The 16,023-nt window shown below is 41.0% G+C and overlaps 1 protein-coding gene across 3 annotated transcripts in view; it reads right to left on the bottom strand.

The window, feature by feature from the left end:
• NHS (NHS actin remodeling regulator) overlaps window positions 1-16,023 on the bottom strand; it is a 295,198-nt gene that overhangs the window by 54,213 nt on the left and 224,962 nt on the right. Inside the window, exon 1 of one of the 3 annotated variants that reach the window (XM_087726337.1) lies at window positions 12,439-12,538. The exons of the other annotated variants lie outside the window; for them this stretch is intronic. Coding sequence (XP_087582463.1) covers window positions 12,439-12,472 — 34 coding nt within the window. The 5' untranslated portion in view covers window positions 12,473-12,538. Of the gene's footprint in view, window positions 1-12,438; window positions 12,539-16,023 lie in introns of those variants that run through there. 3 annotated transcript variants of the gene reach the window in all.

Here is a 16,023-nt window from a genome sequence, read left to right as displayed (position 1 = left end):
GTGCTCTTTCAATCAGATTAATGGTGGTACTGCAAACTGGCACCCAAACCCCAAATATTAGCCCTGTGTTAGTTTGTCTACAAATGGATCCTTTCTTGAATTTGCATCTAATGTTTATTTTTCTGGAATTGTGTTAAAATTCCAGTTGAAATGTGAAAATATTGTAACAAAACTTGGTCAACAAGGGCAGAAAATAAACTATCAAAATAAACACACAGTAAGTAATGTTGCACAAGACACCCCCCCCCATGTTTCATTCTCCAGCATTTCAAAAGACATGTGTAAAAATGATGCAATTTCTAATTCTCTGCAAAGTAATTCAGCTATGGGCTCAGTATGTAGCCATAACCTCTCAGTATCAAGGCAGACCAGCTATAAAGTAAGGCCTATTAAATAGCTAACCGGCTTCTTTGTGGCCATGGGCATTCTTTCTCCTCTTCCCTCCATATCTACGTATCTTCTCCTTGGGTAATGCTGGACCTTGTATTGAGGGTTCCACCACAAAAGCGCGTAGGACAAAATCGCGCTCGACAAAAGCGCGCTGTGACGTCATCACAGCGCGACGAAAAAGATCGAAAAAATGTAAAAATAAAGCTAAAACCTTCCCCTAACCCCCCCAAACCTAACCCTAACCCTAACCCTAACCCTAACTCTTAACCTAACCCTAAACCTAACCCTAAACCTAACCGTTAAAGTAACGAAAAACGTAACGCTAACCCTTATCCTAACCCTAACGCTAACGCTAACGCTCTAAAGCTAACCCTAACCCTTAACCTAACCCTAACCCTAACCCTAACCCTAACCCTTACCTTTATGTGAATCGGCTTGCTTTAATTTAATTTTTATTAATTTTTATTTGAATTTTTCGATCTTTTTCGTCGCGCTGTGATGACGTCAAAGGCGCGATTTTGTCGATCGCGCTTTTGCCGGCCGCGCTTTTGACGGGTCACGGTATTGAGAATTACCCATCCCTGGTGTGGAAAGGAGGCAGCGCTAAACATCCTTTATAAGACACAGTTGTACCATTGAAGTCAGCTACCTGATTCTACCTCATCTTTCATCCATTCTCAGCCTAACAATAGAAACAAGAGAGAGTCAGAAGCAGAAGCAGCTGCAGCAGCGTTAGTGGCAGCAAGGGGGAATTTCAGCATGCATACCTTAATCTGTATAATTAGACTTATGCAATATATATTCCACTCTTCTTTCCTGTAGAGTTATACACCCAAATCAAACACAATAGGGAACTAACAGCTTCTGTAAAAAAAATTACCATACATGTGCACCTAAAAAAAGAAAAACAATGAAATAGAGAGGATGGAAAGGATGGAAATCCCAGTTACAAAGTGGGAGATATAAGAAACATACTCAAGATCAATAAAGGACTCAAATGCCTATATGCTAACACTCAAAGTATAGGCAACAAATAGGGTAAACATGAAATATTAGTATATTACTGAAACTTGGAGGGATGAAACTCATGACTGGAATGTACTGATGGAAGAATACAAACTATTCAAAAAAACAGACCTAACAAAATAGGAGGTTGTATATAAAAGAACACTATATCTCTACAGAAATACACAAAACCAAGGATGACCATATGAGTCAATATAAAAGGAACAAAAAAATGACATTGCTATAGGTGTATAATACAAGCCACTTAACCAACCAGAAGAAACAGATGAACTCTTTGCTAATCAATTAACAAATGTATGTAGGAAACATACCATAGTAGCAATGGGAGACTTTAATTATCTTGATATCAACTGGGAGACTAACTCTGCAGCAAGTGGGAGATCGAAAACATTCCTAACCAACTTAGCTGATAACCTGGTCATCCAAAGGGAGGGGGGGGGGCTAGAAGAAAAACTATAGTGGACCTAATTCTTATTTAATAGAGAAGAAGTGATAGAGGGAATTGAAATTGCCAGAACTTTGGGTGGAAGGGACCACATCATACTGAACTTCAATATAATGCAAGAAAAAAGTCAAGGAAAGAGTCAGTCCAATAAAGAGAGAAGACGGCAAGGAAGTAACAGGCAGTAGAGAGAAAACAGAGTGGCTTAACTCATTCTTTGCATCAGTCTTCACGCAAAAAGAAACTATAGCCCAGCCTACCAAAAATGTAACTGTAAAAGACTAAAAATTAAAATTAAAATAAGCAAGAAAATGGTGAGAACACCTGTCTGACCTTGATTAATATAAATCACCGGGATCTTATGAATTACATGCCAGAGTTCTGAAGGAGCTGGCAGATATTATTTCAGAACCATTGTATCATATCTTTAAAAATCTATCAGATGATTGGAAAAGAGCTGATGTGGTTCCCATCTTCAAAAAGGTGGGGGGAAAGCAGACTCAGGAAACTATAGACCAACCAGCCTAACATGTAGTCCTCAATGGAACGGCATCTACATGGAGGAAAGTATGCAGTGGAGTACCCCAAGACTCTGTTTTAGGCCCAGTACTCTTCAATATCTTCATCACTAACTTGGATGAGGGGATAGATGGTGAAATTTGCAGATGACACTAAGCTGGCAGGAATAGCCAATACTCTAGAAGATAGGCTTAAGATACCAAAGGTATCTTTGTTTGATTCACAGCAATTCTGTAGCTGCTGGGCAATCCCGTGATCCCTGCCATTGCCAGGCCCAGTTGCAGAGGCTGGTGTGCACCAGATGGCATCGGCACTGGGCCCAGCAGAGGTTGAAAAGAGGGAGTTGGGGAGGGTCAGAGACCTACCAGGAGCACAAGCCCTGCCCAAACCTCCTGGGGTGGCTCCAGTACATCTGCTGGTGGCCCATGATGGTAGTCACGTGGCTCAGACACTGAAAAGGAAAGACCGAACAGCGCAGGTACAGAGAAAGGGAACAAGCAAGCCACTCCTCCCCTCAGGTGACACCATGGAACGAAATGGCTCTAATAAACTCAGGCAAGTGGTTCAGCTGCCTGGTGAGGAGAGACGGGGGCGGGGTAAGGTTTCAGCCAGTTCACCAAACTAATCTAACAGTTCTAGCAAACTGGCTGAAATCCACCACTGGGTTTGTCTAGTCTAGAGAAAAGAAGGATTAGGGGGGACATCATAGTAGTATTCCAGTATTTGAGAGGCTGCCACAAAAAGGATATTTATTTATTTTCCAAGGCACAGGGGGCAGGACAAAAAACAATGAATGGGAACTAATCAAGGAGAGAAGCAACCTGGAATTAAGGAGAAACTTCCTAGCAGTAACCAATGGAATAGCTCGCCTTCAGAAATTGTGGGTGCCATATCACTGGAGGTTTTAAAGAAGAAACTGGACAGTCACTTGTCTGAAATGGTATATGATATCCTGCTTGAGAAGCGGGCTGGATTAGAAGATCCTCAAGATCCCTTCCATCTTTATTCTGATTCTGATTCAGTCTTTATTCAGAGAAATAAAATATTTAGGATAATCTACCATTTTGATTCTTTGTGCAAATGAACATTTACTAGCAGAAACCCAACATTAATTTGAGTAAAGGTCAATACATATTGCATCCCAATAAATTATTTTAATGATTATTATTTTAATGTTCATTTCTCATATCTATAATAGCAATAGCAATAGCAGTTAGACTTATATACCGCTTCATAGGTCTTTCAGCCCGCTCTAAGCGGTTTAGAGTCAGCATATCACCCCCACAATCTGGGTCCTCATTTTACCCACCTCGGAAGGATGGAAGGCTGAGTCAACCCTGAGCCGGTGAGATTTGAACCGCTGAACTGCAGATAGCAGTCAGCTGAAGTGGCCTGCAATACTGCACTCTACCCACTGCGCCACTTCGGCTCTAAGACAGAGAGATGCTAATAACTTGTAGCTTGCTAACAAAATGGAAATTGCATCCCCATCACACTGTCCATGAAAGCAACCCACTTTCCATGAAAGCAAGCCCCTACTCTTAGGATTTCAGAAAGGATCTTAGATTTAATAAGTCCATTTAAATTAATAAAGCATTGGCATAAGAATCAGATCCTTGGCTGATTTAATTCAGTATTAGTTCTCTGTTGTGGCCCAGCAGGATCCAGTTGAGCTGTTGATGGAGTCGGATAGCAAGGAACCATATGAGTCTGCTGTGGAAGATGTGGAGGACCCTGGGCAGGGTTCAGACTCAGAGCAGGGACTAGAGAGACTGGTTGGCCACCAGGAGGTGCCTGAGGCATGGAGCAGTGGGGAAGATCAGAGGCAGTTTGTCCTTGATGCTAGGGTACGTAGAACTGAGAAACGGAAGCAGCAATTCCGTAGGCAGTCTCACAGATGATAATTACGCACAGGTGGTTGTGTCTGGGCCCCTCCCAAGAGGGTTTATAAAGAAGGGCATTGGGAGGGGACATTTGCAGGAAACAACCGTTCAAACTATTCTTGAAGAAATCTGTGTTCTAGCCGTGTCTTGTGGAATTATTTGCGTTGCTTTCTTGGAGCTTCTGGGTTGCTGCCAACCGATTATCTTGAATGTGAGTTTGCTTGGGCCATCAGCCAAATGACTGGTTATCACATTCATTAAATAGTGGCAAACAGCCAAGTCTGTGGTCTGGTTTATTCACAGGCCGGGGGGGGGGTCATGGAGGGTGATCCAGTCAAATTCCTCCCTCCGTTGATCTATGGAACTTCCCAGGGGCTCCATTTGGGGCTTTGGGGGCCTGGCTTGATTCCAGTCCAGCATCCCCTCCACTCTTCCCAGCTTGCTTAGGGCCTTTCCCTTTTTCTTGACATAGGGGTCGGGTGGGGGCTCAGCTTTAGCTGTTTTAGGGGTTGCATACTCATCTCCTCTTGCTTCACCCATCTCAGCTTTGATGTGTGAGATCAGGCTGCACGCCAGCTGCAATCAGGCTCTCTTCAGATAGCTGGCCTTTTGCCATGATCTTCTGAGCTCCCCCAATATTTAAAAGCAAGAAATGGCTGTCTGTAAAGTTTCTCAATGATGTTGTAACTAACTAATAATAAGAGCCAATGTTTCAATACAGAAACTAGTGATTTATTAACAGCTTCATTAGGCAAGATTTATTCACAGCCATTTCTTTTGCTTTGTTTATCTGCTTCTGAATTTTGCCCCTGTTCCATTCCTCCCCTCAGTCTGTGTCATAAATCATGTTACCCAATAGGTACACCCATCTCAAATCAGCTACTGTAATCTGAGAGCCAGCTCCACCGACAGTATGCATGGAATGTCAACTTGGGGAGTTGACATAAGGTTGTTGTTAATACTATTCCTTATGGAATAGCATTACAGTGGGACTTCATTCAGAAACTCCAAAATAAGCAAATGGGTTATTTCATGGATGTCTGGTTGGTGCATCGTAATGTTGTGCAAATGCATGAATAACTGTGTGACACAAATAATGCAATTTGTGCCATGTATTTGATGTCATGACAGAGAAGATCATATAACATAGCCATATTGTATATGGCTGATACCAGACCCTTCTGGTTGTCGTCTACATACTTATTTTGACTTTATTCTAACCCCTTTATGGATAGATCCTCTCAAATCTCAAAAAAATCATGGACATTCGAACTGCCACATAGAAATGAAAAACAGGCAATGCTGCTACAAATGAACATTTGGCTGAGAGGAGAAGACACTTTGAACAGCTGTCGCATCCCAGTGAGTCTGATCTTATAGGTAGGCTATATAGAGCACTTATTTTTTTCTATTATACAGCTTGTTATATTCAAATTACTTCAGACCAAAGAGCTAACATTTTCATGAATTCTGGAGTAATCAACTCATGTATTATGTATTATAAGACTATATTATATTACTAGCTGGATACCTGTGCTTCATGACAAAACTATGCAATCGGGCTATGCAGGAGAAATCCAGTTCACTCCATTTCAATCTGTTGGCTCAGTGGTGGTCAGTGATTGAAACACATAAGGGAATATCACTCCTGCCGCCTTAAGTCTGTAAGCAGCTCCATTTAGACATTTTGGTGAGGTACTGATGTTTAGTACTGTAAGGAACCCCAAAACACTCCTGAATGAAGGAGTGGAATGTCTACCAGTTTGAACTGAGGTAACAAAATGTGAGGTAACTGGCAGTTGGAACAGAATTCTTTTCAGGGGGGAAGGTGGAGTAGAAGTCCTTAGCATCAGAGTGTGTTAATTACTGTATAAGAAATACTAATGATCTGATGGAAAAAAAAATCCTTTCTTAGCCAGCATCTAGAAGCCAAGGTATTAAAACAAAGTATTAATAAATTTTTAATCTTTATTTTCTGATTTTTCTGGTTGTTCAGAAAAAATAAAGGCCAGATTGGGAGTAACATTTGGAAAAAATGAATTGTTGTTTTTCCTCAATGCTGAGTTTTCATCAAAAACTCATCAAGCTCCAATCAAAACTGTATTAAGATTCTCTAATTGACATTTGATACTATTATCCATACTACATATTACAGTGGTGGGATTCAAAAATTTTTACTACCAATTCTGTGGGTGTGGCTTGGTAGGTGTGGCAGGGGAAGGATTCTGTAAAATCTCTATTTCCACCCCACTCCAGGGGAAGGATCCTGTAAAATCTCCATTCCCATCCCACTCCAGGGGAAGGTTACTGCAAAATCCTCATTCCCTCCCGATCAGCTGGGATCGGAAAGCAGAGAATAGAAGGGGGCGGGGGCAGTCAGAGTAGAATTTACAGGTTCTCTGAACTACTCAAAATTTCTGCTACCAGTTCTCCAGAACTGGTCAGAACCTGCTGAATACTACCTCTGCTACATAACTTAGAGGTTTTTGATACATTTTTTCCCCAGCCTGGTAATCTTCAAGATGTTTTGGGATAACAATTGCTCAAACTATTGGCAAGCGTGGACATTAAACTTGAGTAGTGTTCTTTTAAAGTAATGGATTTTTTTCTGGTTCTTAAAAGCATTAAAATTAATTTTTGTAGTTGTTCTAAGTCTCTAACATTACACATTTTTGTTTGTTTGTTTGTGCCTTGGAATCATTGATACTCCTAGTGATTGCCTGAATTAGTTCATGCTGTTTTCTTGGCAAGGTTTTTTGGGAAGTATTTACCATTGCCTTCTTCCTAGAGCTGAGAGAAAGTGATTGGCCCAAGGTTACTTTATATCTAAGGTGAAAGTAGAAGTCATAGATTCTGATTTTACTCCATGCCATTCCTACAATCCACTGTAACTTGAGAGACCAGCTGGAGGTATTAAAAATTGATGTTCAAAGCTCCTGAATTGTTTTCGTTTGTTTAGCCTGCTTGAAAGAAAATTTGTGACTTTTACTTGATGTCTTTGGTCAACATTCCACTAAAATTGGTCTTGTTCTTTTGTCAACCTAACGTTGTACATACCATGCCAAGATCAAATTAGTTGTGCAAACTTCATTTATACATACAGAAATGTTCACTCTACCATTCCAGATCATGTTAGCTTTTCTAGGCAGGAAGATTCACCCTTATTCAGGAAAAAGTTATCTTGGTTAGCTGTAAATCAAATAGCAGCTTTGGGGTCTGTTTTAGTTATTCTAGATATGAAGGTCAGAATATATATGATGCAATAACAATCCCAATTTACAGCATTCACTTGTAAACTGTGTGGGAAGAATACATGGGAGAGAAGATAATTCATGCTCCTCTGCTTTAATGTGCCCCAACAAACATTTTTAAGAAATTCACTTTCAGCTGTTTCTGTGTTGATACACAACTAGTCAGCTGGGGGGTGGGGTATCTTAAAAGCAGTGGGATTCTAATGACAAACTATAGATTTCATCCTCACCTCCTAGATGCAAGAAAACATATTCTTAACATAATATATGTTGCTTCACACATCTCCTTTGGACTAGATATAGCAGCATCTGAAAGCCCATCTACAAAGTTCTTTGTGTCAAAGCAAGACTGAAAAGTGGGTAGAGGTATCTTAGTTCCACAATATCTGAGATATCTGTCCAGGAGATACAAATGACTTTAGCCAAAGAACAAAATGGATATCTTCAGAAACCATCTACATTGGCAATTGAATCCTTCACCAACATTGACAAAAGTACAGCATTTTCTATTCTGCATAAAGAGGATTATGAGATACTTAACCATTTTTCTCCAAACCTTAACCACCACTGCCCATCCCACTACATTAATGGCTGTTTATGCTGCCCCTTTAAATCTGCCTAAATGTATAAAATGAACAATTATCTCCTGAAAGACTCTTTAATATGGAGTATGGCTATAGACTAAGACAGTGTTTTTCAACTACTGTGCCGCGGCACACTAGTGTGCCGTGACATAGTGTAAGGTGTGCCGTGGGAAAAACACTTTATATATAGTCAATATAGGCACAGAGTTATTTTTTTTTAACATTTTCTAATGGTGGTGTGCCTCGTGATTTTTTTCATGAAAAAAGTGTGCCTTTGCACAAAAAAGGTTGAAAAACACTGGACTAAGACATGAAAATGTCTTCATGCTCTGATTAAGTAATTCTAGAGTTCTCATGACCGTGCAGTCAGTTTTCTGTCAGTTTCTATGGTAATTTCCTTTCCCTTCAAATTCTGCAATCACGGGTGTTCAGTGTGCAGATTAGCAGGGGAGGAGTTAAGGAGTTAATTGCACTCTTTCTAATATGTAGAAGTATAAAATAAATTGTGAGTGATGCAAAGGCAAAGGATTTCATAGCTGGTCTTAATTTGCAATTAATTCATAGGAATGTGAATACCAAGAAAAAAGGAAATGAGGAACAAACAAACAAATAGCAGCTGACGAATGACAGACTGAAATAGTTGAGAGGAAAGAAGAAAGGCAGATCTATCTTAGTAAAAGTGAAAGTATACAGCAATGTATTAACACTTCCTTTAGTCCCTAGCTATGTTAGCTATCCTGTTTCTATGCTACTAATTCTACTAATAGATTGCCGTGGAACAAGCCTTGCTACAAAGCTCAAAGTCTACCCAGCAGTAGTGCTAACAACCCTGATGTATGTCATGAGACTTGGACAGTATACAGGAGGCAGGCTAGCCAATTGAACCATTCCCACATGAGCTGCCTCTGCAGACTCCTGAGGATTTGGTGGCAGGACAAGCTCTCGGACGCAGAAGTCCTCTCCAGAGCAGGCCTGCCATCAGTTTACACCTTGCTGATTAAAGCCCAGACATGCTGGGCAGGCCATGTTGCAAGGATGCCAGACCACCGCATCCCCAAACAACTCCTCTATGATGAGCTGACTCAGTACATGTATACCACAGTATACATGTGGTTATTTATATAAAAATGAAAAAAAAACTTTATTATAAAAAAAATATGATGAGCTATCTCCAGGAAAGCGATCACACAGGGGACAAAGTGATATAAAGACACGCTGAACGCCTCTCGCAAGTCCCTGGATATAGATACCACCTCCTGGGAAACCCTGGCACAAGATCGATCAACATGGCACATGTTGATCCACTAAGGCTTCCAGACATTTGAAGACAGAATAACAACCATAGCACAAGAGAAGTGAGCACTCCATAAAGTCAGAGCTGCAAAGTTGTGCCCACATGTCTGCCCGACATGTGGCAGAACATTTCATGCCCATATAGACCTTACCATCCACCTGCGGATACACCTTGGATGGCCCACAACACATTAGATATTAAGGTCCCCTTCAAAAATTATGGACGAACAACATGCTACTAATTCTACTAATATTGCTGGGATTTATTTATTCACTATTATTTATTTATTAAAGAAATGTTTATATCGCACAACTCACACATGGGTGATTCCAGACAGCTTACAACATTGAAAAATTTTAAAAGATCTATCATATAATGAAATCATTAAAAAAAAAAAACTACCCCAAACCATAGTCACTTTATGGATCAAGAGTACTATCATTATTCCAACATTTTTGCACAGGGTCAATTTTCAAATATACTGGGTTTGTATCTGCTAAAATTCCAAATATCAAGAGGTGTCATGAAGGTTGAATGATAAAATAGCAATTATTGGAAAGCCCTGATAAATGTAGCTGGATACAACAATGGGGTCAGGAAATCTTAAGGTTACAGATTCAATGTTAGGGAGGACTTATCTCAAAGTGAAGGTCTGGAAGGGGAACATCAACCCAAGCAAAACAGAGTAGCTTTGAGTGTTAGGCCTCCCCTGATTCTGGAAATTTTCCATCTCCGATTTAAGACAGGCTTGAAAGTTGAAGATAGGCCGCCACTATGAGTTCCTCAGATTCAATGTGGCTCCTAGAATGTAGGAGTCAATTATCTTGGGACTTGCATGGCTGGACAAGTGGGCACCTACTATAAAATGGGAGAACGGTGTTAGAAAATTGATCATTGATTTTGGGCCTTTACCACCCGTGGAACCTAAAGGCCACCCAGGAACAATTAGAACCAACAGCCCAAACCATCCGGAACCTGCAGCCCCACAGATTGTGCAAAAGACTTCAAACCTGAGGTAGCCTTACCAAAGCAAAAATGTACTCTATGACTCCCAAGGAGAGGATTGAATTAAGGAAGTACATCAACATCAATTGAAAAAGGGGTTTCATTGAACCATCAAAGTCGAAAGTAGCAGCCCCAGTGCTCTTCAGAGAAAAGAAAGATGGCGGAGTTCGCCTCTGTGTAGATCTGCGAGCCTTGAATGCAGTATGCGAAAAAAACACCTATTCACTCCCCCTCATGAAAGATATGTTGAACCACTTGGCTAAAGGCAAAATCTTCACCAAGCTGGACTTGAGACAGGCATATTACCGCATAAGAATCTGAAAAGGGGATGAGTGGAAAACTGCATTTAACACTCCCCTGGGAAGCTTCCAGTACAAAGTCATAGCAATAGCAATAGCAATAGCAGTAGACTTATATACCGCTTCATAGGCCTTTCAGGCCTCTCTAAGCGGTTTACAGAGAGTCAGCATATTGTCATGCCTTTTGGACTACAAGGAGCACCCGCAGTCTTCATGCAGTACATAAATGAGGTGCTACATGACCACCTGTACCGCGGAGTACTCATTTATTTAGATGACATCTTGATTTTCTCTGGGACCCTAGAAGAACATGTGAAACTGGTGCGGCAAGTCCTGAGAAAACTTCTAGCTGCCAAGCTGTATGCAAAATTATCAAAGTGTGAGTTCCACAAGACCTCGCTAGATTACCTGGGGTATCGTATTTCCAACGAAAGAGTAGAAATGGATCCAGGAAAAGTAAAAGCGGTGTTGGATTGGAAACCTCCAAGTACTCGCAAACAACTACAAAGCTTCCTTGGATTTGCGAATTTTTATAGGCAGTTCATCCCGACTTTTGCTGAAATTGCCCTACCATTAACTGAGCTACTAAAGACAGGCCCTTCCCCAACAAAGCCAAAAGCAAACCAACCACTAAAGTGGACAATGGACTGTCAAAAAGCCTTTGAGAAATTAAAACGGCTCTTTGCCCAAGAGCCCATATTGCAGCATCCTGACCTAGAGCGATCATTTATAATCCAGATGGATGCCAGTGATGTAGCATTAGCTGCGGTACTACTGCCAAAGAGTAAAGAAGGCCACCTCTTGCCATGTGCTTACATCTCCAAGAAACTCACTCCTACTGAAAGAAGGTGGCCCATTTGGGAGAAAGAGGCATTCACAATCAGGTGGAACATGCTCACCTGGAGACATCTCCTAGAAGGGGGGGACATACCATTCGAGGTCTGGACTGATCATAAAAACCTTGAAACTCTCTTAGCCCATCGGAGGTTATCCCCTAAGCAAGTTAGCTGGGCACAATACTTCCAAAGGTTCAAATTCAAAATTATCATCCCCACAGGAAAGAACTTGTTAGCAGATGCTCTGTCGAGAAAGCCGCAATATGGACAGTAAGAAGGAAGAAGTCGTCCACCCCATCATATCTCCCCTCTCACCAAAAAGCAGCTCAAGTAACCACTCAAAGCCAAGATAGGCTGACGACCGAGCTGAAAGCAGCTCTCCAGAGGGACCCGTGGTTCAACAACAACAAGGACATTCTAATGGTGAACGATGGCTTAGCCTGGAAGGGGTCCAAGCTGTACGTTCCTGCAAGGATGAGGCTACAGCGGAGTCATGATGCGAAACTAGGAGGCCACTTCGGATTCCTAAAAACGCTCCACCTCACCAGGCATCAATTTTGGTGGCCAAAGATGAAATCGGAGGTGGACGATTATGTCAAAAGCTGTGCTACTTGTGCCAAAATGAAAACCCGACCAGGAAAGCCCCATGGAATACTACAATGAATAGCCAGCCCCAGCCGACCATGGGAAGAGATCGCCATGGATTTCATCATCGAGCTTCCAGACAACAGCGGTAATAGAGTGATCTGGACAGTTATTGATTTGTTTTCCATGTAGCAAATGAGAGAAATCCCTGGCTGTTTCCTATCCCTTTGCATGTGCCAGAGAAAAAGGTAACAATTGGTGACATACATAGATATTGAATATTATAGAATGAAAATGTATAGCTTCTTAAATGGAGGAAAATACCATGTTGCCAGAGTTCAGTCTTTTTTCCTTCCATCTTCCATTTCCCAGCTTTCAAGCAATGGGTCAAGATTTCCTCAGCATTGCTGACTTGGCCTGGTAATATATACAGTATATATAGAGTGAAAGAGTCAATTAGGGAGGTAACTGTCTGAGCCACTTCTAAATGTTATCTTGTTATTCTGGATATTTCAACCCCTTTTGACAAGGTAATGGTTCTGGCATATTTCTGTAAAGGTCATAAAATGGGAAAGAGGTCACAGCCCTGTAATACCACAAGTAGGTGTAACTAAGGGCTTGATTATTTATTTCCCACAAATACCAACAGAAATAATATCCTCAGGGCCTAGTGCACAGGTGTCAAGCTCAATCGTGTCATGTGACATATCACAGCATATTGTGACATTTTCTGCCTTTTTGGAGCCAGGGTGGGCGTGGCCTGTGTGTGATGCATCTGGCCCATGGGCTGCCAGTTTGACACCCCTGGCCTAGTGGAACCCTCACAACTCAGTGTTAGCAAGCCCCAGTTCTTCCAGACAGCCCGAGCATACTATGGTTATCGTCAGGGGTGGGTTACTGGTGGCATTACTGCTGGTTCAGTGCGCCCAAAAAATTGCAAATAAAAAGGCCTGTGCATGTACAAAACCTTAAAAAATGAAAAAAACATTTTTTACAAGGAAAATTGTTCTGCCCATGCACAGAACCAAAAAACAAGATGGCGGCACCATAGGAGAACTGGTTCGGGAGCGTGGCAGGCCTGGGTCACTGCCGGTTCCATCGACCCAGGCCACAAAGTTGCTACTTGTTCGGCCAAACTGGTGCAAACTGGTAGGAACCCACTTCTAGTTATGTTACTAAATACCACCAAGGGGCTTAACAGAACCAGAAAAATGCAGCAATGTTTTCCTGATTTAGGCACACATATTACAGCCACACAAAATTGGTAATAATGAATGAATCTGCCATTTAATTAAAATGCAACATCAACTCTCAGTAGTTAACCAGTGTAATTTACCTCCATGTTAAAACCAGCATCAGATGTTAAAAAAAGGAAGCAGCAGAATGCTTGAGTAAAATAATTACTATGATCATGGAAGGACTAATGCCATTCTTTCACAACTTATAGTTCTTCCTTTAGGTATTTTCACAGAAAATACTTCATACATTCCTATCAACACCAGCTACACAGGAGCTTCTGTTGGAATAGTTTCTGTTCCAACGTCTTCCTTCTGTACAAATAAAATGAAGCTGCTGAACTTCTTTTTTTTTTTGCTTATCTTCTTGGTGATATTGTTCTAACATTTCAAAGAACTGTGCAAGCATTATGGGCACAGACTGCTATATTCCCAATCATCAAGCGAACAGCAACTGTGATGTAGTAGTCTACACACTTTTCAAAAGATGCATATCACATATACAGTTAATCTGTGTTCTCCTTGACAACTGTGTTCTCCTTGATAAATTCTAAGCTACACCATATTGAAATGTATTAAGTATTATTGGCAACTCAAGTATACTGTTGTCAGTTCTTTTTTCTTTTCCAAATCTCTGCATGAGCACTTTCTGGTAAAACCCAATATTAAGGCTCTATAAATTAATTATTACTCAAGAGAATGAATGCCCGGTAATAGTTAATCCTCTAACTATGAAAGCTAGCATTCTAACACTGAATAGCATAATTGCTGCTACCCTTATTAACCTTTGAATTAATCTTAACCTGGCTAAACCTTGTATCCTATTTGTAGTTAAAAACGTATTGACTAGTTGCTCACTAGTTGCTGAGGGAGGGAAAGGAGCAGGCTGGAATGGGGAGGGGGTGAGTGGGATGCGGAAGCGGGTGGTGGTGGCGGGGAGTGGGCGAGTCCCAGAAGAGAGATCTCTTCCCCCCCACCACCTCGTTGCCTCCGCGGCCGCTCGGAAGCCAAACAGAGGCTCCTCTTTCAGTCAATTTTTAAAGAGACAGCTACCTCTTCTTGCAAGAGCAGTTACAAAAAGACCGCTGAGGCAGAAGCCCTCACCCGGCAGACTGATTACGAATGCACTAAGCCCCGGGAAACGTGCCAGTCCCATCCATGTCACTGGTGGCCAATTGAGAGATCTGGCTCCGTTGAGAGGGGCTTTTTTCGTTAAGGGGGGGGGAGAGCCCTCCCTCGACCCCTTTTTTCTCAGAGAAGGCTGAAAGGGAACGGGGGGAGGGAAAGAGACGTCCCTTCACCCCCTCATTTTGCTCCAGTGGGATCTAGAAGTGTAGCGCTCTGCCTCCATCTATGTTGATTTAAGGCAGGTTTTACACATAGCGACCGCACTTTAGTTTTGAATGAACAGCCTTGGTTAAGCGAGAAGGTAAGGAGGCTCTGAATGATGTGCGGGCCAGATAAATTGTTCGGTGGGCCGTATCCATCTTGTGGGCTGTAGTTTGAGAACCCCTGATCTAGTGCATGGCAGCCAGTATTAACATTTGTAGAATCTCCTCCAATGGCCTTCAAAGCTTTTGTTTTTTGCCTTCTTCATGAAATACACCTGATTATCTGTAATCACTTGAGCAAGTTTCCCTGTTTTTGAGCCTTTCTCTGGAGTAAAATTATAATGGTATCTTCCACCTGGCTCACTGTACACACAATAATGTTCTTCGTTGATGATACTGGGGAATTGCTGGTCTGAATTGTTTGATGGAGTATTGGTGGGCTGAAAAGTATAGTTATGTAGTTATTTACCAAGCGTATCTAGTTTATATTAACCAAAATATCTTTACAATCCCCAAAGCATGTCACACCTTTTGAGCACCCATAATGTTTGTAAATCGAAAGTTGAAAAATTGACACACCCTACTTCCAGCATGTATGCATCTTGGAAAAAGTCAAACAGAGTAAGTCAGTGATCCATTAAAAGTATCAAATTTAAAGGACCCAAATAATATGACTAACTTTGTATTATTTTAGTAACTGTCAATGAAAATTATTGCTACTATTGAAATGACTGGTTTTATTCTGCACTACCTACTTAATATCCACTAGATGGCAATAGGTGATGATGAACATAAATGATGAGTCTGTTACTGTAGTAGCAAAAGCAAGGAGCACCAAGTGAAACTATGCAGTGACTTTTCAAAAGCCATGCCTAGAAAATAGAATCCCTCTAGATTCTAAAAGAAGTAAAGAGACATGGGAGGAATTAGTTATCATGCTAAGTGCAAAACGATACCAATAGGTAGTTTACCTTGTTTCACAGTCTAAACATATTTAGTCAAATGGATGATACCAGAATGTGAAATATATTATGGATAATGTGCATACCAGAATGACTGACAATTGTTCTGAAGAATTTTTACAATGAATAAGGCATACTGTAGATAGTGAAATAAAGTGATTCAGAATGTGAAATGAAATAAGACATTATATATATTGTCCTCACATTGGTTTAATTGTGCACTAAATTTAAGAATAGCATTACTGTAAGAAGTTATAACTGAAATTAAACCTGAAGGATGAAATAGTAATAAGGTGAGATTTTACTTTGTTAACTAAATGTAGAAAAAAGAAAAAAGACATAGAAAAACTTATAAAAATAAAAAGATGTTTTATTAGTATT

The sequence above is a fragment of the Thamnophis sirtalis genome, unplaced genomic scaffold, assembly GCF_051295495.1.
Source record: "Thamnophis sirtalis isolate CommonGarterSnake01/CBP01778 unplaced genomic scaffold, rThaSir2_p1.2 scaffold_12, whole genome shotgun sequence".
NCBI classification, from domain to species: domain Eukaryota; kingdom Metazoa; phylum Chordata; class Lepidosauria; order Squamata; family Natricidae; genus Thamnophis; species Thamnophis sirtalis.
Note: the sequence above shows the minus strand (reverse complement) of the source record. Positions and strands in the feature narration are given on the sequence as shown.